At 44.5% G+C, this 21559-nt stretch overlaps 1 protein-coding gene across 1 annotated transcript in view; it reads right to left on the reverse strand.

The window, feature by feature from the left end:
• Positions 1-854: 854 nt before the first annotated feature.
• The window catches only part of BMX (BMX non-receptor tyrosine kinase), a 46378-nt gene continuing 25673 nt past the window's right edge, over positions 855-21559 (reverse strand). The window contains exons 12-19 of the mRNA XM_090063224.1: positions 19797-19924; positions 17612-17686; positions 15685-15856; positions 10983-11199; positions 7210-7274; positions 6587-6705; positions 3960-4117; positions 855-3142 (exon numbers count right to left, since the gene is read on the reverse strand). Of these exons, the coding sequence (XP_089919350.1) occupies positions 3068-3142; positions 3960-4117; positions 6587-6705; positions 7210-7274; positions 10983-11199; positions 15685-15856; positions 17612-17686; positions 19797-19924 (1009 nt within the window). The 3' untranslated portion in view covers positions 855-3067. The remainder of the gene's footprint in view (positions 3143-3959; positions 4118-6586; positions 6706-7209; positions 7275-10982; positions 11200-15684; positions 15857-17611; positions 17687-19796; positions 19925-21559) is intronic.

Below are 21559 nucleotides of genomic sequence, written 5' to 3' on the forward strand. Positions count from 1 at the left end.
CCTCCTCTGGAGCCCTGGCCCAGAAGCTGCTGATTGCAGTTGGGTAGTTGTGGACATAGCTGGCAGCTGCCAGGTCCAGACTGGGGTGGTGGGAAGGCATGCTAAAGCTGTGGGTGAGTGGACGCCAGTGCTGGGGGATGGGGTGAGGGGTGTTAAAGCTGTGGGTGGGTTCAGGCTTCCATACTCTTCGAAGCCCCGGGAGGGAAGGACTGGGAAAGAGAGAGAGAGAGACTTGTGGCTCTCAACAGGTCATAAAAACTCACTGTCAGCCCAAATAATTGCCCACTACTTATTTAGGTGGTAACAACTGCTGCATGTTCCCAAGCACAAGCTCCCCCTCCCCTTTTAAGGAGGCTACAACCAAAAATCTGTCCCTTCCCAAACAATGCTGGTCTGGAAAGCTTTGGATAGTCATCAAAAGTACTAAACAAAGCCTATGATGACATGCAGAGGAAAGCAGTGGCCATGCCTATTACCATGAAACTTGATGCTAACAAAAGAAAAACATGTGAAGACCAACCACAAGCACAGGCCTTGGACATATGAGGAAAGCTCACCAGAGGGCCACAGAGCTTACATCTGCATGGCCTCAAACCATGAGAGCAGTTTGATAAGAAAAAGGTTAAAAGTTAAATGAAAATAAGGGAAAGGCCGGGTAGGAGGGTTCACTTAAAATCAACGAAGATGCTTACTTAACCAAAACATGAACACTTTCCATATTGAATCAGACTTTAAAATGAAAATTAAAAGCAGCAAAATTTTCTATACTGATGTAACTGTCTGGTATGTAATAAATCAGCCACAAAAATGAATATTATGGCCAATATGCCTATTTACTAATGTTGCCATAAATCACCAGCTTTAATACTTTATCCAGACTCTTTGAAATACAGTTTTACATTCTTTAGCAATAACTGAAACATGAAAATGCAAACAATGCATGCAATGGACAAGGTTATATAGTATGGACTGTACTTCCCATCTACAGATTCATCATTATTACTATAATGTCAATTAAGACTATTTTTTACTTCAAAGCTATTCATTAATCATTAATGATCAATTATGACAAATATTTTGACATATCAATTATAAACACAATACAATAGATCAAATGTATAAACCTGGGTTGCTAAATTCAGGTTTTTTAATTATAAATCTAAATCCAAATCCTAAATCTAAATCCATACGTAGACACCTAAATATATGATCACATTTTCTGATGTGCTGGCAACTTGCATTCAAGACAACAGGAACTCCAGGTGCTTAGCACCTTTGAATTTTTCTATTCAGGGGCTCAAATATAGACATGGGAGCCAGACTTCCAGTCCTTTAGTATGAAAAGTTTTTTCTTACAGTTATGACATTACAAATTGTATTGTTTGCTTTAAGTTTCTTGCTTTATGCATCAGCTACTAAGCTTTCAACTTACTAACCAAGGGTCCTGAAATTACTCAATGCTTCTTGCTGCGTGTGGTGTGTGTACATGTGCAAATGCTACTGGATGGGTTGACTCCACAGTAATTTACTGTGGAGCAAACCCACCCTGGGCAGGTATCTACATGTGAAGGTATTTGAAAGCAGATTTACTCCCACCCTGCTCTGCTCCCACTCTGCTCTGCTCCCCTGAAGCAGGGGGAGCTTCAGGGGGGCTGGCAGGGAGCACAGGGCCAGGAGACAGCTGTCTGCCAGTGGGAGCTGGAAGACTTTACCCTGCCCCTGGGAGCTGCCTCCTGCTGCTCAGGCAGGTACAGCCCATGCTGGGGCAATGTCCCCCTGCTCTGGCAGCAAGAAGCCCTTGGCCTTGACCCTGGGATGTGATGAGGAGCTGGGGCCAGGAGGTCCCTGCTGCCAGGGTAGGAGGATGTTGTCCCAGCCTAGGCTCTGCCACTGGAGCCTGCTTCAGCAGCAGGCAACTCCCAGGGGCAGGTAGCAATCTCCTACCCCCTGCTGCCTGGCTGACTTACAGCAAATTTGCTCCTGGTCGGCCGTCTACATGTGCTTTACTGCACAGTAACTACTCCATAGTTAATTTGCTACCTAAAAATGCAGGTAGAAAATTAACCATGGAGTGGACCAATGTATCGTACAGTAAGCATCTGCATATGTAGATGGTGATACTTACTGCTTAGTAAATTAGTCTACTGCGCATTAAAGCATCTTGTCAATGCGCCCATTGTCAAGGATAGAAAGGGAGTTAGAACACTGTAGTGAGAACATTTCCCCCCTACTTGTACTGCATATGCCTCACAGGATGAAATGAAAATCAAACATATGCTTCTTGGGCTAATTCTAATACACACTGGCCTCAATGGCATTTTTGTGGAAACAGAGTCACTATTTCACCTCCAACAGCATCCACGCTATTGAAACTAACCCTAGAGCCACTAGTTGCAGGCACTTGTACCAGTTAGGAATTTGACTTATAATGGGTCTCTATAAACATAAAACATACAGTGATGTGTTCTGATATGAGAAAACCTATGAAATATATATATATATTTAACAACTTAACATTTTTCAAATAAAGAAAAAAATAGTTACAATCTGGAAAAGTCTTAATATAATGTATACTGTACTGCATTTTTTGATACTTTGAAGTTCAGTGAGACTCATACTAAAAGCATCAACAATATTCTTCTACTCTCTGCTTCCCATCACCAATTTTGAAAATCACAAGAGCTTTCTAGAGCACTGGTTTTCAACCTTTTTTCATTTACAGACCCCTGTGGAAATTTCAAATGGAGGTGCTGACCCTTTTGACTTGTAAGTGTGTGTCAGTATTCACATACGTTTGATTGATCATAGTAAACTTCTGTGGACTCTTTAGGCATAGTCTGTGGACCCCCAGAGGTCTTCAGACCACAGGTTGAAAACCACTGGTCTAGAGCAAAGTTCTCTTTAGTCAAAACCTTGATAAAATTAAAAGTTAATACAGAGCAATACTGTGGGCTAGACTCAGGCAGGTTTCACAGTCCACTCATGACTATTAGCTCACACAAAGAAGGCAGTTGATATGTCTACTAATATGCATAGTCATTTGCTCAGAATTTTTTCTTTTTCCTCTTCAAAGCTTGTCATCTTCTCTGAGAAGCTCAATGAATGACTGAAGCTGAAGAAATGTGGGGCGCTTTTCTGGTAGCTAAAAGAAAACAAAAATTTATATATAGCAGCTCAACGCTGAAACTATACATTTGTTGATACTGTACTTTGCATTCATTTTTCCTGGCTACAGCATTCAGAAGTACAGGGAAATAGTAGCATTTATATGGTAGGGCAACTTAGACTTTTGAGAGCTCTTGGTGTTTTTAATTTCCTGTGCTGCTGTAGCTTTCTAATGATATCTTTTACACTTTAAAATTGTTTTTGTTCAAATACAAGTTATTTTTTATCATTTTGTGTGCTCATACAAAGCTATTGATCATCATCAATTTATAGTAGCATAACTAATGCTTAGACAGTTTCTAAACATTCAAGGGGGATACTCCCAGTACAGAGGCTGGTAAAAAGAGGTTGGAGAAAGAGGAACAATAAATCAGGCTTTTGTTTGGTCCTAGAGTCACTATAGGCAGCATGGCAGACATTGGTCCTTAAGAAGAACTTGGATAAGTTTACACTTGCAGGAGTACAAGCATTAGGAGAAGCCCCGCAGACTCTAAATCTGTCCTCTACTTTAAAGCACGTTTTAACATTATTTGCAAAGCTTCATTATACACTAGCTTCTGGAGGAAGGGAGGAATCAGCCAGTTACACTTCTTGTCTGTTTTTCCATGCCATGCTTCTTATAAATATTCTCCTTTCCTTCAGTTTTTTTGTTGTAGACTGTTATATGAAATCTAGCTTCTCACGATAACTGTTTTTCTGTATCAGAGAGTTTCCTGTATTAATTTTTTTGCACCTCTTCTTAATGAATCACGCTAATTATTATTTCTCCAGCTCATATGGACTAATGTACATACCTCATGCCAGCAGCTGTACATTATCTGATAGATGTTTTTTGAGGCAAGCTGGGGTCGATAAAGTCGGTATCCCTCACAAACCTTCTGAATCACTTGCATATTATCATATAGCTCATAGGGTTGCTTTCCTAAAGTGAATACTTCCCACATTAAGATTCCTGTCAAAATATCCACAATGTTTAAAGTCCATGTCAAGACATTAAAGCAATACCCATCCAACACAGTGATAATAACTGATGAGACTTTTACTAGAAACATTTTCCCAGCAGATTTACAGGGATGAATGACAAATGGTGCTGGTATAATTCAGCCTATTTTCAACTATAAAAAAATTGCTGTTGTAGTGATAAGATAAGGTTGAGTGGTACAGATGCATGATGGATTTGTTCAAGAAATCACAGTCTAAAAAAAACAACTTATATAACGTTATGAGAAGAAAAGTGACACAAAACCATTACTAGGGGGGTTTTGTAGAAGAGTGGCTTACTTGACTTAACTGGTATTTTAGTGAGTGGCACTTGCATTCTTTTAGTATTAGAAGATTTAAACAAAATTCCCAAAAGGCCGTATAGTGGTTTTATATCTGCCATACTTAGCAATAAAGCCTGAGATCTCTAGAATCTATTAAGACAGAGGGACATATTACCATCACAAATATCACAAATTGATGCTTTGTGATAATTTTGCAATAAAAACCTCTAGGGCTGGTGAAAATTGAGCGACATTCACGACAATTACAGAGTGAATTGTTTCTTCATCACATGCAATATTCCCTCCAGTGATGGTTTTTGAAGTATTCTTCTTTTTGTGTTCATTTCAGAGCAATTGGGCCTTGACTTCCAAGAGAAGTGGTGCTGGCTCTTACCCTGGGGGTCTTTAAGAGGGGGTTAGATGAACACCTTGCTGGGGTCGTTTGACCCCAGTAATCTTTCCTGCCATGGCAGCGGGTCGGACTCGATGATCTACTCGGGTCCCTTCCGACCCTAGAAACTATGAAACTATGACTCCTCTGATTCTTCAAGACATGAGAATTACAGTAGGATAGTAATACCATGATAAACAGAATCTGGATTCATGATTTCCCTGTGATTCTCCTGTCATTTCTAAGGGCCATGCCTACACTGCTTCCCCAGCACACCTGCTACACTGGAGCAGTCCTTTGCCACCTACTCCTGCTCACATGTATGAAACCCAACAATGAAGCAATCAGTAGCTAGATGATTAGACTTTGGAACTGGGTGTTCATTGTGTTCTGGCAAAGACCTAACATGAAGAATTTTTTCCAGCTATATGAGTTTGTCTAATAAAAGATATCAGATTTATCCAAAGAACCTTGTCTGTCTATGTGCATAGACCAACCCAGCTACAACCTATGCCAGGGGTCAGCACTGCACTAAAAACTTTCACACTATAGCAAACTATACATTTGTTGATACTGTACATTGCATTCATGCATGCCGAGCATGGCATGTGAGGCCATTTCGTTTGGCACGCCACAGCCATCCCTGGCTCTGGGTAGCTCCCAGCTCCTGGCTGGCAGCAGCTACCCCAGAGCTGGGGCTGGCTGCAGCCGGAAGGCTGCAAACAGCTGCCCCGGGCTCTGGATCCCCAGCATCAGCTTTGTGCCAGCGCATGCGCCTGCGCCTCAGAGCCAGCAGTGGGGGAGGGGCCTGAGGCAGCGCAACCCCAGTCTCTCCCCCGCTTCTGGCATGGAGCTGGTGACTGGGCTCTGGAGCCCTGTGCAGCTGCCTGTAGCCAGCCTGTGGTCTGGGCAGCTGCAGCAAGCAGTGGGCAGGCTGCAAACAGCTGCAGTGGGCTCCACAGCTCCGGCATCAGGTCCATGCTGGTGGTAACTGCATGTCCCAGTATGTGCTGGCACAGAGCTGATGTCGGGGCTCCAGAGCCCAGCGTAGCTGTTTGGAGCCTCCTAGCTGCAGCTGGCCCTGGCTCGGGGGAGCTGCTGCCAGCCAGGAGCCCAGGGGGCAGGGGCTTTGTGTGGGGGGCAGGGGAAGCAGGGCTGGGGGCAAGGGGCACAAGCAGGGCATCCTGTCATGTACTCCCTTCCCACATTTTGCTTTTCTGGCATCCTGGCACTCCTGCACCTTCCAAGGTAGGTGCTGCGGGGTTTTTCGGCACTCTGGCCAAAACACATTGCCTACCCCAACCTATACCCCTGAAGCATAACAAGCGTAACCCACGTTTACTCAGGCTGGAGCTCTGGCCCCCTCTAGTGGTTGGCTCACATGAAGATGGTTATGAATCTGTTATAGTCTTTGAGGTAAGGAGATAGTTCTTTTTAATTTGGACAGCAGGGACCCAAGCTGTAGAGCAGGAGGTCTCAGGTTTGGGCCCTGCTGTCAGCAACTCACACTAGAGTACCGCATTAAAAACTTTTTCACACTACATCAAAAGAAAACTATTAGGACTATGGCAGTATAACACAGGGCACAGTTTGATCTACTGTTGTTGCACAGCAAAGTTAAGCAGCTACAAGCAGTGAGTATTTTTGTAAATCTTTGAAGATAGTTGTTGGAGTCTGTTTCTTTTAGCTTTTCAACTCTGAAATAAAAGCTGCATTTTCTACCTTATTAAGCTCCTGCATTACACATAGCACCTCCAATACGTACCAAAGGCCCATACATCTGACTTGCTGCTAAACTTGGTATAATGGAAAACTTCTGGTGCTGACCATTTTACTGGAAACTTAGTTCCTTGCGAACTTACATATAGGTCATCCAAAACATACCTGCAAAGCAAGATCCAATCTTCAGGTTATGACAAACTCACAGTGCTATATTGCTTACTGCATTTTCCTTTAATGTTATTAGAACAACTATCCAAAAAGCTTCAGATTAGGCTGAAACCCAGACTTTAAGAGGTGAGGAGATAGAAACTCTAACCTTATCCTACACAGGCAGGTCACTACTACCAAATTATGGGGGGACCCTTTATATCTTATTGCTTTGTAGAGCTGAAGGCAACAGAAATCCAGACTCATGTGGCTATCTCAGAAAGGGACCATTAAAGAAACTCTCTCACCTACAAAGTCCAAATGTAGGGTTTCTTTAACATCACACTGAACACCCTGGAATGAGTTATAATTATTAACTCTCTACAAGACCTGGGGCTTAATTTTACTAGTAAACAATTCATTAACTTTTTTCATGGCAGCACTAGCTGATTAATCAGAATAAACCAAGTATGATTGAAATTACTGCACCCTTTGATAAAGATTCAGTCTGTAGCTTACCTAGCCATTCCAAAGTCAGATACCTTCACAGTAAGATCATTGTTAACCAAACAGTTCCTTGCAGCCTTTAGTGGGAAAATTATAAAATAAACTGAGTAGTCAAAATCAAAAACAAAACAGGTGACATTACCATTTGTTTACTCAATATAAAATGATGCCCCCAATAATTAGATTATATATATGGAAAATGTATAAATTTGATACATATTTCCAAGTATAGAATCTAAGTATTGGAGGTCTGCCTTGAACATGTCCCCTTCCCACTGCTTTCCCAACATGTCCCCTTTCCTAATAGGGAAAATAAATGTGGGATGGCAGGTAGCCCCTTTACACTATGCCCCACCTTAACTTCTTCCTCCTGCAGCCCTCTGTCCACTCCTTACTGTCAGACCCCACTCTCCCTGAGTATATGCAAGTGAGGAACAAGTCTGAAAACACTGACTTTGAAATAAACATGGTGGTAGCAATTTGTACTTATATGTACTACAAACTTTTTTTTGCTTTTTTTTAAAATACTTTTTATGTTCCAGGTCAAATTAACCAAAACAGTTCTGAATCCTACCAATTGAGCAAAACTCAGTCATTCAAATCCATGTGGTGCTACCACTGGTAAGTATCCTCTTTCCCAGACTTTTCAGCCTGGGACTTTAGATACTTCCAAAGCCATGGCAAGAATCCTACATAGAAGCCCAAGCCCAGAGATCTTGGGGGTTAGATACCTCCAAATGTCACTTGCCCTTAATCAACAGGCTAAAGGAGCAAGCTAGAGGGAAATCCCCCATCTCCATAAAATAGGTATGTAGCTAAGATCTTCCTATTGGGACGCTATAGTAGACTTGTAGGGAGTCCTGGCTGCAGTGCAAGACAGGTCTCCACTCCCTTCTACATGTAGTCATTCAAAGGTGAGCAAGAAAACAACCTGACTGATACTATCCTGGTACCTCCCCTGCTAGATATTTTAAAAAAAATTAAAATAAACATCTTTTATGTTTCTGCGAGATCAAATGGGGCAGCTGACATCTGACGTCCAAGAAAAGGCCAATCTCCTAAATGACTTTTTCGTATTGGTGTTTCACCCTCCCAAAGGGGATCACACTGTCCGAAAGGACACAAACTATCCTGGGAGCACGTGGCATGCCCAAAATTGATGTGGATCAGGTGAGGGAACACTACCCCCTCCCCCCCACAGTAAACACACAACAGTTTACAGCACTTTAGACATTTTGCAGACTAACATAAAATCTCCTCATTTATATGCTTTGACATCTACTGTGTCCGCCATCTATATGCTTCTTATGGAAATGGGAGGCTTCTCCCTAGCTTGCTCCTGTGGCCATATGGCTCAGGGTAGGCGAAACTTGGGGGCATCCGAACTCCAAGCCTCCAGGCTGGGGCCTACACATAGGATGCCCACCAAAAGACATTGGAAATATCTGAAGCCCCTGGTGGGGGTGGAGGATATTTGCTGGTTGTAGGGCCACTTACAGTTCTGGACTGACTCGTGGATTTGGACTTGATTTGGCTTGGAACAGGAAAAATTTGTTAAAAAAACAAAAGGGTTGCCATCAGCAGCTTGGTCTGCAGTCTTGGCATAAAGGGGAGGGTGTCAGGGTTCACTCTGGCCTAGTATTGCAATACCTCTAAACCTGGTACTAGTTCTCTGTGGAACACCCACAGAATTTTTTTTAAAAGGAAAAAAAAATGTTTCCCATCAGCATATTATTTCCATATAGGACAGGAATGGGTTAAGTCTAGCCCACAGGCCAGATCCAGCCCATGGCAGAGTCTATTTCCCAGTAGCCCCTATGGCAGCAGCTCTTTTGGTTGCTGCTGCCAGCCCCAACCCCATTGCCTGGGCACCCCAGATCATCCTCCCTGTACCCACCATTGGGGGTAGGACCCAAACGAGCAAGGTGGCTGCAGTGGGGTAGTGGCAGGGAGCAAGACAGGTGGGTAGGGCTGGGGAAACCCTGGAATTTTGGGGCTGTGTCAGTGTGGGGCTAGGGCTGGGGCTGGGACAGAGCTGTGATCTGCTGCCTGCATGCCCCTGTGATGAGTACAGGTTCTCTAGGCAGGGGAATGCAGGGAGCAGATTGCAGTTCTGCCCTGGTCCCCTGCTGTTGCTGCCCCAGATTGTTGGAGCAGCTCCCCACCCAGCCTATGGGGCTCTGGCCAGTCTCCAATAAAGACCCCAGGGGCGGCAGAGCTGTGATAGCACAGGACCTAACAGTATGGGGCTACACAACTGAGGCTCTGCCCAGGACTGGGCCCAAACTCTGAGCTATCATGACCCCATGCTTTCATGGCCCCACCACTCCCAGGGTCTCCATGGAAACTGTTGGGGAGCCACACAAGCAGAGGCTACTGGGAAATAGAGTGAGGCCACCGGCTGGACTACCCATTTTGTCTACCCCGATATAAGTCGCATTTATAGTCACAGTCAATGTTGGCTGCATTTAATCAACTTCATATTTTGTTTCCATTACTGAGCACATGCTGCTTTTAGCAGCACTTAAAATATGGGCAATGTATTTAATATGGTTTCGGTGTATATCAATGTAATATGAGGAGCTTCCTGCCCCCCACATCGATTGAGGGGAAACCCTTGTCTCATATTTGAGTAAATATGATATTTATTTTTATCCAGAAGAATTCCCCAGAACTAATGGAATTCTTCAATTAATACATGAGGAACTTGTTTCCATTTGTAGTAGTAATAGTATTAGTATTACTACTATTTCCTCTACTGCCTATCATTTATGTAACACATTTTGACTAAGTCTCAAAATGCAGTTTACAGTGGAGGCCCATATCTTCATTTCACTCATCCACATGGACGAAATGGACTTGCATAGGGATAGCCAGCAAACCCACAGCAGAGCCAGGAACTGAACTTCAGTTTCTCAAGTTGAGTCCTAGGGCAATGACTGTGTTGCTTGGGCACTCTGCATCAATGTTTATGAGCTCATTCAAAATAAGAGAAACAAAGTTACTGTAAGTGAATGCTGAGTAGGTTATTTACTATGCACTATAAATAGAATGGAATATAGAAACATTTTAAGCAGTAGTGGAAGTCAATAGGCCAAGAAGACCCCAATTCTGCAAATGCTTATTTATGCTTGCTGTGTCTTAAGGCTATATTGTCTATCTGTATAATTATTAGGTCTGGGAGATTGTTTGCATTCAAGGACAGGTTCAGTTTTTATTCCTAGCTAACCATGACTTGTAACTCTCAGGAGCAAATTTTCAAAAATTGCCTTTTTATTTAAAACTTGTCTTTTGTCCATGTAAATTGTCTGGCACCTCAGATAAAAAAAAATATGTCTATTTGCTTTGCACACACAGCTAAATGATTAAAAGACTTGAGCATATGATATTATTGTTGGAGACTCAGAGACTGGGTTGAAGGCCCATTGAAAAGTCACTCCTCACATGTAGACTCTCACATATTGTCTCAAGGAGAAGACAAGACTATCATTTAAACTTGTGAATCTTGAATATGAGCCTCTAGGATTTAGGATGATTTTTAAAATTAGTTTATAAAATAACCAATTTCTCCATGGCTCTTCTGTCATTATTTTTCAACATGCATTCCTCCATTAACTGTGAGTATGGAAATTAAAGCCAAACAGTCTTGGGTGCCAGCTCATGTACAGGGGCCTAAGTACCATTGAAACTATTTGAACCTTTACTTGCTTGAAGTCAGTGAAAGGCCCCAAATGCCTTTCAAGATCTAGACCTAAAGTCCTGATTCTGCTCTCAACAGAACTTACCAAGTCTCGATGTATGAACTGATGGCTTTCTAAGAATGTCATAGCTTCACACACATTGTAACATATTTCCAGCAGCTGAAAGGGTTGTAGTTTCTTTCCATGACTCTTCAAGTAACTAAGCAAACAGCCATTTGCCATATATTCAGTCACTATGTAGATAGGATATGTCTTTGTGCATACCCCATACAGCTTAACCAGTCTGGGATGGTTAAGTTTCCTGAAGAAAATAAATAGTTAAAAACATACATATATTGCTGTATGAACTTTGTTTCTTCAAACATCACATTGCTATTGCTAATAAAACACTTGAACAATATAAATTATTCATTATTAAATAAAATTCTACCACGCTTAGTAATCAACCAAATCACTAATTTGGTTTTGGTCAATAAACCTTTAAAACTTCCCCTTTCAAGAAGATCTTTCTTTCTTTCTATTCATTATTATGAAGCAATGGCAAAAGGACTGATGAAAATTACTATTTTATATTTCAGTCTAGCACAGGGATCTGTTGGCATATTCTTTTGTACGCATGCACTAACTAAGCACAAAAAACGAAGAGATCAGAGTGAACAGATTAGGGATTTAAACCACAAGGACTTTTACTATAAGCATGTAGCCTGAGCAGAATCAGCCATTATAACTAGGTTAACTAACTAACTGCTAGGCATTAGCTTAATGAGCATTAAGCGATTTTTGGCAGATATCTACATGTGCACAGACTTAGCACTAAAGTTAGTGCACTTTGGTGCACTTAGTGCACTAAAGTTAGTGCCGGGTCCTTGCAGCCCTGCCATGTGCTCCTAGTGGCTGGGCAGATCCAGCACTAAAGTTAGTGCTGGGTTGCATCTACACATGTGTTAATGCACTTTAACTAATCGTGCCTAAATTCGATACTGGCATTTGCCAGGTATCAAATTTAGGCAAAATTAGACTAATTTCACCATTCTAATGCAGATTAAAGGCATGCACATGTAGATGTATACCCATAATGCTCATTAAATTAGGCTAATGTTCATTGATGCATATCGCGTAAACATGCCCAAAATGTCTCTGAATACAACTATTTTGAAAAAAACTAGTATGGCACTGCAGACATTGGAGTAATTACCTCCCCATTGTCAAAGTGAGATTATACTGAAGACGCATTCACATCTTGCTAATTCATTTTCATGCCATCCAACTTGTAACAGAAAACAGGGAATTCTGTTTGGGTCCCAGAGTGGCGAGAGATACATGGGTGTAAGCTCATCATGCCCCCGCACCCCAAAACCCCCTAGCGACCATCAGCAGCTGCAGCAGACCCCATCTGCAGAGCTGGAGGTGAGTGGGGCCTGTGGTGGGAGGGGACTAGACAGCTTCAGGGAGGCAGCTGAGAGGAGTTGAGGAGGGGCTTGCTCTGCCCTGGCTCCTACTTGGCCCAGTCCCCCAAGGAGAGAGAGGAGGGGAAGAGGGTACTCACTGGTCCTCCCCTGGTGGGGCAGGGTCCCTAACCCCTTAGCTTGTGAGGTTTGCTGCCTGCCTGGAGCTTATGTCTGGGGTGTGATGGAGAGGATCCCCAAACTTGTCCCACCCTCCAAGCTCTGTTCCATGCTACTCATCCACGTGGGCACAAATGATATGGCATGGAGCAGTCTGGGTTGGGTCATGAATGATTACAGGGCTTTGGGGGCTGGGCTCAGGGGTCTAGGGGCACAGATAGCTTTTTCATTGATCCTCCCAGTCACAGGACATGGGCTCCGGAGGGAAACGTGCATCGGTGAGATGAATAGAAGACTTCGGCGATGGTGCCATTGTAAGGAGTTTGGCTTCTTTGACTATGATCTGCACTTCAGAGAGAGTGGACTGTTGGGAAGGGATGGTGTCCACCTGACCTGGAAAGGGAAGAAGCACTTCTCGGCCAGAATGGCTGACCTGGCTTTAACTAAGACTGCTGGATCCAAGGGGGGCTTTCCCAAGAGGGTCAGCAGAGGCCCATCACAGGGTGGCTGACCCTTCCAAATGCCTACTAGGCAGAAAGGGGCATCCTTGGCAAGACCGAAGGCACCTGGGAGACAAGATCCCGGGAGCCCGTCAGTAGATGCTGACACCTTATGTTCAGTTTTACTTGTAAGTTGCAGTTAACCCTGGACTGGGATGTGTTTAGTTGCCCAGGCCTCAGTCCAAAGATGAAGGATAGCCTTGGGAGGGGTGATGGCCAAGACAACCCAACCCTTGGAGGTGGGTGGCGTGGATGAGACAGGATCATTCCAGTGCAAGACCTGTGGGGGGAGTCGAGTCCACCCCTGGCTGTGGATGTGGTGAGGGTAGGATAAAGGGGAGGTTGGAGCCCCACAGAGAAACCTAAAGTTGAGATCTCTTCCAGCCACCTACAGGGAACTGCCTCCCAAGAAAAGAACAATGAACATCAAAGATATGGCAGGCAAGTAGGAGCAGTACCTGAACCATCTCGGTGGTGCTGAATCCAGATCTCATCCTGACATCGCTGGGGGGAAAGGCATCAACCAAAAAGAGGCCAAAGCCCTATAACACCTGCCAGTAACAGAGGACTGCTCAGCACTTGCCCCCACTTGTAGGGAGTGGTCCAGAAAAGTCAAGGCACAAATAGAACTCAGGCTAGCTACGAGGATCAAGGACAACAAAAAGTCCTTCTTCAAATATGTGGGAAGTCAAAAAAAGAACAAAGATAGCATTGGGCCCCTGCAAGATCAAATGGGGCAGCTGACATCTGACGTCCAAGAAAAGGCCAATCTCCTAAATTACTTTTTCGTATTGGTGTTTCACCCTCCCAAGGGGATCACACTGTCCGAAAGGACACAAACTATCCTGGGAGCAGGTGGCAGGCCCAAAATCGATGTGGATCAGGTGAGGGAACACTTTGAGAAACTGGAAATTCACAAGTCCATGGGCCCAGATGGAATGCACGTGAGAGTTTTGAAGGAGCTGGTAGAAATTGCACTCTCCTTGATATTTGAATATTTGTGGCATGCGGGCGAGGTCCCAGAAGACTGGAAAAGAGCCAATGTGGTCCCTATCTTCAAGAAAGGGAGGAGGGATGACCCAGGGAATTATAGACCAATCAGTCTGATGTCCATCCCTGGAAAAATCCTGGAGAAAACGGTCGAGGGATCCATCAATACCAGACTAGAGGAAAGCAGTCTTCTGAAGGCCAGCCAACATGGCTTTGTGACTGGCAGGTCTTGCCTGACCAACCTCATCTTCTATGGCCAGGTGACATGAGCCCTGGACAAGGGAAATGACATGAATGTCATATATCTGGATTTCAAGAAAACCTTTGACCTAGTTCCCCACAATGTCCTAAGCTGGGGAACTATGGCCTTGATCATCTTACAATCCAATGGCTAGGTATGTGACTACAGAGTTGGACCCAAAAGTACTAATTGACGGGAGAAAATTAATGTGGTGCAGGGTGGCCAGTGGAGTCCGTCAGTGCTTGGTATGTGGGCCAGTACTCTTTAACATCTTAAATTAACGATCTGGAGTCAGGAGTCAGATGCAAAGTGGCAAAGTCTGCAGATGACACCGAATTATGGGGGAGGGCAGTCACGCCACAGGACAGACTGGGCATGCAGGCCGACTTGGACATGCTGTCAAGGTGGGCTGACCAAAACCTAATGGCCTTCAATGTAGAGAAGTGTAAGGTTCTGCACCTCAGTAGGAAGAACCCTAAACATACTTACAAACTTAGCAGTGCTATGGTCGCTAACACCATAACCAGAAGAGACTTTGGGTGCTGATTGACCACAAGATGAATATGAGTCACCAATGGGATGCTGTGGCTGGCAAAGCAAACCAAACTCTGGTGTGCATCTACCAATGCATCTCAAGCAAAATCAGGGATTCATCCTCCTGCTTTACTTGGGCTTGGTGAGGCCATAGCTGGAGTATTGTGTCCAGTTTTGGGCCCCTACTTCAGGAAGGATGTGGAAAAGCTTGAGAGAGTCCAGGGAGAGCCACTCATATGATTCAAGGCCTGAAGGGGAGGCCATACGAGGAGAGGCTGGGGGATTTGGGACTGTTCAATTTGGAAAACAGAAGGGTCATGGGCGACTTGGTAGCAGCTTACAATTATATAAGAGGACCTGGGAGAACAGCTGTTCACCAGAGTTCCCCAAGGGATAACAAGGTCTAACAGCCATAAGCTCCAGGAAGGCTGATTTAGACTAGACATAAGGAAAAAATTTTTTAAGGTGTGAGTGTCCAGGGTCTGGAATAGGCTCCCCCCAGAGGTAGTGTGAGCACCTACTCTGGACTCTTTCAAAAAACATCTGGATATTTTTCTTGCTGGGATCACTTGATCCCAGCTGACTTCCTGCCTATGGCAGTGGGGGGGGGGGGGGAGGGAAGAGGGCTGGACTCGATCTCATAAGGTCTCTTCCAGCCCCTAATGTCTACAAAATCCATGAATAAGCAATTCCAGCTATTTTGAATGAAAGATATTCTTAAAAAGGTTCTGCAGGCAGGGAAGAACAGTTTATAGTAGGTGATGTCTGCAGTCGTTGTGCTATTCCAGTGATACCTCATTAAATATGATTCTCTATGCAGTCACCTACTCAACTTGTGCCTAAGTCTTCTTGTGGTACTGAAGTTTCCCTTTTCAGTGACTGCTTTATATTACTGACACATCTTTCAGAAGATGACTATCGGTGATGTCACTTAGTTAAGAAACACTAAAGCTTACATCATGTTCTGAGCTTCCTCTATGAATGCATCTTCTGACATCGATCCCTCTTTAATCATCTTAACGGCAACATCATACTTCCCCTTCCACTTTCCCAGCTGTACCATTCCAAACTGTCCACTTCCCAGTTCTTTCTGCAGGATGATTTCCTCACGTTTCAGCTCCCAGATCCCTAGCAGAACAGAAGAAATTCCTTATAGTGATCATACTGACATATGCAGGCATGGTATTCCAAGGATTTGTGTTCATATTTTTTGCAGTGGAAGAAAATGCACCACAGTGCATGTGTCTACATGCAATGTTTTACTGGGCAGCGGGCTAATCTACTTCCCAGTAAAACATCACTATCTACAAGTTTCCACATTTACTGCAGAGTAAATTAGTCTACTGCACAGTTAGCTACTACCTGTAAATACAGGTAGTAAACTAACTGTGCAGTAGATACTGCACAGCAACACTTGTGTAGACAATGACCTGGAGCAAATTTGATCCTGGTCAGCCTAGGCAGCAGGGGACCACAGGTGACAGGGACCTCTCTGTCCATGGTCCTGGAACTGCTCAGCTGCTCTCAAGAGCTGGGAGCTGATCAGCACTGGGATTGGGGATCTCTCTGCCCCCCGTCCTGGCTGCCAGCATGAAGCTGGCACTCTAGAGGGTGGCACTCCCAGAGCAGCTCTGTGTGGTGTGGAGCCAGCTGCTCTGGGAAGTGGGCAGGGGCATGCTAAGCAGGGCAGCTGCCAGTAAGCCCTGTGTCTTCCATCCAGCAGGAGGTTCACCGGCAGCTCCCTCACACCTGGGACAGCTCCCAGCAACCCCCTGTCAGGCAGGGAAGTCCTGGGGCCACGGCCAATCCCAGTGGGCACAGGGCCAGGAAAGCTCTGTCGGCAGCAGCAGAAGCTGTCTCCTGGCCGCATGCCCATCAGGGAAGCCTTGCTGTGTGGGGGATTGCTGGCAGCTGTGTCCCAATGGGGATGGGGCTAGGAGAATCTGCCTGCTGCAGTGGCAGCTCTGTCTTAGCTCCATATACATCAGGTCCCTTCCCGAGACCAGGAGACAGTTGCTGCTGCAGCCAGCAGAGCTCTCTTGGCCCCATGTCCACTGGGATTGGGCCTGTGCCCCTTGTCAGCTGCCAGGCTAGCACTGGTGGAAGCCTGGATCTCCCCCTGGCTGCTGCAGGAGAGAAGAGTAGGGTGGGAGCAAATTGCCAAGAGGGAGCACATATAGACATGCTCCCAGGACGGCTTACTGTGCACTATTTTACAGTAAGTTTACTGCAAATTAACAATAGAACATGTAGTAAGCAATAAAGTAAGATGTTCCTGGGTTGGAGTTTGAGCTACAAAAGGACATTGTATCTGTAAAATACCATCAAAAGGTCATTTGTTGCCACATCTGAGTTAGGATTTACAACAAAGATTCACTGCTCTCTAGCACATTGACTTTATGTTAATTTACCAAACTAAATAAAGCTCATGAGACTTGAGAAAGATTTTTTTTTTTAATCCAACAATAGGTACTGGAACTTCACATTTTTCCATCAATTTTGAAAACAAATACCATTCTACCACAAAATTTAAAGGAAAATAAGAAAAAAGAAAGAAATTATATTGCAGTTTACGTGTGCCCGGTTAATTCATATATTGGGTGTGCATGCTCAAAAATTTTTTACTGATAGGGATGCGCGATCAAAAACATTTGGAGACCACTGAACTAGAGGAGCAATTGATCACCAAGAGACAACCTCTCCAAAAATTTCTTGTGAAGCAGGGAGCTTTGAAATTGCGCCTTACACATACCAAATGGCCACCAAAGAGCATAAGGTCAAGATGTGATGCCATGAGAATCAAAGCTGTTCTATTTTTGCTGAAAAAAAATTACATTATTGGCAAACTGACAACAATTTCAAAAGGAAAAGTTGTCTCCATACCATCACCTAAGGATGCTGTGGATGGAATCGTATTCTCTTTGGTAGACACTGCATGTCGAAGCCTTGTAACAATACCTACAAGAGAGACAGTCAATATATAACCTTTCTCTTAATTAAATGGAAGGTCAAAGCAGCTAACACATGTGCATTAACAAAATCAGTGAGAGAAGACCAAATTCAGAGTGCCATGCAGAGATACCTAAACTTGAAATAAGCTATCACAAGCAGCAGAAGTATCACATCTGTGTTAGTATGTCACTTAATGTGAACTATGAAGCCCTGCAGAGAGTTAATCAGTGCATGGAGTAGCATATGTTAGCACATATTTCCAGTACTTAAACTAGCTTGTTCAGAGGTAACTTGCATATCTCAACATGGCACTGCTCTGTGCTTACAACTGTAATGACAGTCAATGTTATCAGAGTATATATATTTAGGGTCAGATTAGCAGAATCATATTAAGAAAAGATACTAATAGTTGAATGGAAGATAAAGTAGGGTAGTTCTGTAAGGGTGCCTGTACACACCATGGGTTTTAATCTTCATTAAATTAAATAGGTTTATAAAATTTAAACTTGTTTATTTCGGAGTGTCACATCTGTGTTTACACACACTAGGTTTTCAAATGAATTAAGCCTTGGAGCATCTCATCTATGTTTACACACACTAGGTTTTCAAATTAAGCCAGGTCCCTGACCAGTCCTGCAGGAGAGTGGGACAGTCCAGCACTGCCCCCCCCGGCCTAGGACCTCCATGCCCATGCTGTGCTACACAGCTGTGGAAGCAGTGAGCTGGCAAACCACACAAGAAAATAAATAATAAGCTATGTTTGAGGACTGTTAGTTTAAAAAAGTGGAAGCAATTTAACAAGTGTTAAGAACTCTTGAGCTTTCTTAAAGTTACACCACTTTGGGCAAGGATTATCTTTAAACTGTGCTACCTAGCTTGAGTTAATTCTTAGGTGTTCACTGGTGCAGTCCTCCAGTAACCCAGGAGGCACTACTGCTGGGGAGGACTAGCTATCATCCAGGACTCTACTGCCCTGGACTGATAGCTAGGAACATCTTAGCGGGGTGGGATGGGCGGGGATGGGGTGAATGAGGAGGGAGGGAAAGAGTGAATGGGGATAGGGGAGATGGGGCAGAGGGACACCAGGAAGTGGTGAGGGTGGGAAGGATTGAAGAGGGATGGGGTAGGGGGAAGGAAGGAGTGGGTGAGGAGCTGCCAGGTTGCTGCCCCTTGTGCTCCCCAATCTCCAAATTCCCCCACTATTCTTCCTACCCCAGGTTCTTCTGGGGTTCCTGCAGACCATGCTGTCCTTGTGTTCCCATATCCGGCCCCTGTCAGGCCCTGCAACTGAAGGGGAGGCAAAGGAGAAAGGGTGAGGATGGGGGGAGCTGCCAGGTAGCTCCGGAGCCCAGGATCTGGGTGCACAGGGCAGTGAGGGCTGCAGAGAGCCCAGAAGCAAGTAGGGAGGCACTTCTGTCATGATGATTGTGGCGCCAAAGCAGCAATCCAGGGTTGAAGGGGCCAATTAGGGTGTGGGGGGAGTGATCTTGGTGTTGATGGGAGACATCGGTGTGATTTGGGAGGCAGAGGGGAGAATCCAAGTGGCATGGGGGGCCCTTCCTCCCCCTCCTCCCCAGCCTATGCTGTGGCTAGAAAGGCAGTGAGCAGAGCAGGCATGGAGCAGACTTGCAACCCCTAGCCATGGCTTTGCTCACCAGCCCTCTAGCTGCAGATCTGGGCAGTGTACATTAGAGAGGGTTTTAACTCTGAATATGCTACTGGTCACTAGCACTTCTTAACAAGGACTAATATTCCTTAGAATTAGCACCTGGTAACTCTAACATGTAATCTCACTTTATCTGCATCGCCACTGCAGTCACTTGATACACTGAAGGTGTATTAAGAGCTCTGCAGAATGTAACTGTGGCAACTCTGATCAAACTATGGATCACATAACAACACTCTGCCCTCTGTACACATTTGGCAGTGACACTGCAGAGATACATTCCCTTTCCTCAACAGCATTAAACTGGTTAACTAACCTTAAACTTGACTTATAATTGTTGTTCCAAGTCAGTTGTATGAAAGAAGAAGACCTTATCTACAGCAAAAACAGTATGTATAATTGAAGAAAACACATGCAAGAGCATCAAAAAACCAAGGAGAAAATGTTTACCTGCTGAGTTATGCTGATGATAGTGAATAAGCTTTGGAACTGAATTGAAGCAGTAATTTTCAGCCAGATAATATTCGTTTTCAGAATTTGTGTGCACATGATAATGTTTGACTGTTCCCTTTTTATCTCTGAAAAACATTATGAAGTCCTTTATGATAAGATCTGTACTAAGTCAGTTAAATGAAGTTCAAGCCTTAGGTGGCTCATTAATTGTGAGATTAATAATAAGCCATTTACAATTCTGATTATTTTTTTATTATCCACTGTGATTTATTTACTGCCCTCAGAAAAAGGGAACTCTTTGTTTAATGTGTAATAGTTATTAAGAATAAGTGCTACTTAAATACTTACATACTACAAAGCTTCCATATTTCCCTATCAAAAAAGTGACCATTTTTTAAGGAGATATCAATCCTCTTCATGTTGGCATAAAGCAAACTTCCATTGCCTGGGGAAAAGAAGAAATTCTCCCCACAAAAAAATATAATCTCTAGATGTGTAACAAAACCCCCAGTTATTCTTTTTTTTCTCTATTTTAAAATGCATTCCCTCCCCTTCCCCAACCATTTCTGACTTTTTCTCTCCCTTTCTATTCCTTATAGATAAGTATAAGTAAGCTAAGACGTAGGATAAGCTTTAACATTTTATTTTAGGTACTAAGTTAAATTTTTTTCTCCCCTCTTCTAGGGCAGCAGCCCTAGATTTTAGCAAGGATTTAGTTAGGGAGCTTCTGGAGGGGCTGGACGTATTCAAGTCAGCCGGTCCGGATGATCTCCACCCTAGAGTTCTAAAGGAATTGGCTGAGGTCATTGCAAGACCCCTGGCACGGCTTTACGAGCACTCGTGGTGCTCAGGAGTGGTGCCAGAGGACTGGGAGAGGGCCAACGTGGCTCCCATCTTCAAATCTAGGGCAGCGGCCCTAGATTTTAGGAGGGCAAACTTCAGCGAGCTAAGGAGGATAGTTGGAGAAACGCTGAGGTCCTGGAGGGGGGGAGCCAGGTGTCCAAGGAGAGTGGTTGCTCCTTAAGGAGACAATCCTCCAAGACCAAAGGAAGGTAATCCCAACCAGGATCAAAGGGAGCAGGAGAGTGCACAAGCCTCCATGGCTCACCAAAAGCATCCGGGAATGTCTGCTAAAAAGGAGGCTTACACCCAATGGAAAGAAGGGGTCATCACCAGGGAGGACTATCCTGCAGTTGCTCGGGGATGTAGGGGGGCAGTTAGGAAGGCCAAGGCAGAGATGGAACTGGGACTAGCTTCCCAGATTAAGGACAATAAGAAGTCCTTTTTTAAATACATAGGGGGGAAAAAGAAGGTCCCGGGTAACGTGGGGCCCTTGCAGGACGCGTTGGGAAATTTGGTAGTCACACCAGACGACAAAGCTAACATGTTTAAGGATTTCTTTGCCTCCATCTTCCTAAGTAGGGACCAGAACAGCCACCTCCCTGCTGGTCCCCCCTCAGGCCCCGTGGGAGGCACACCTGGGCCAAGGGTTAGCGAGGATTTAGTTAGGGAGCTTCTGGAGGGGTTGGATATATTCAAGTCAGCCGGTCTGGATGATCTCCACCCTAGAATTCTAAAGGAATTGGCTGAGGTCATTGCAAGACCCCTGGCATGGCTTTACGAGCACTCGTGGTGCTCAGGAGTGGTGCCAGAGGGCTGGAAGAGGGCCAACATGGTTCCCATCTTCAAAAAAGGGAGGAAGGAGGACCCGGGAAACTATAGGCCAGTTAGTCTTACCTCAATCCTAGGCAAGCTGTTCG

This window comes from Crocodylus siamensis, chromosome 1 (assembly GCF_052110815.1).
Source record: "Crocodylus siamensis isolate JL-2025a chromosome 1, ASM5211081v1, whole genome shotgun sequence".
NCBI lineage: Eukaryota > Metazoa > Chordata > Crocodylia > Crocodylidae > Crocodylus > Crocodylus siamensis.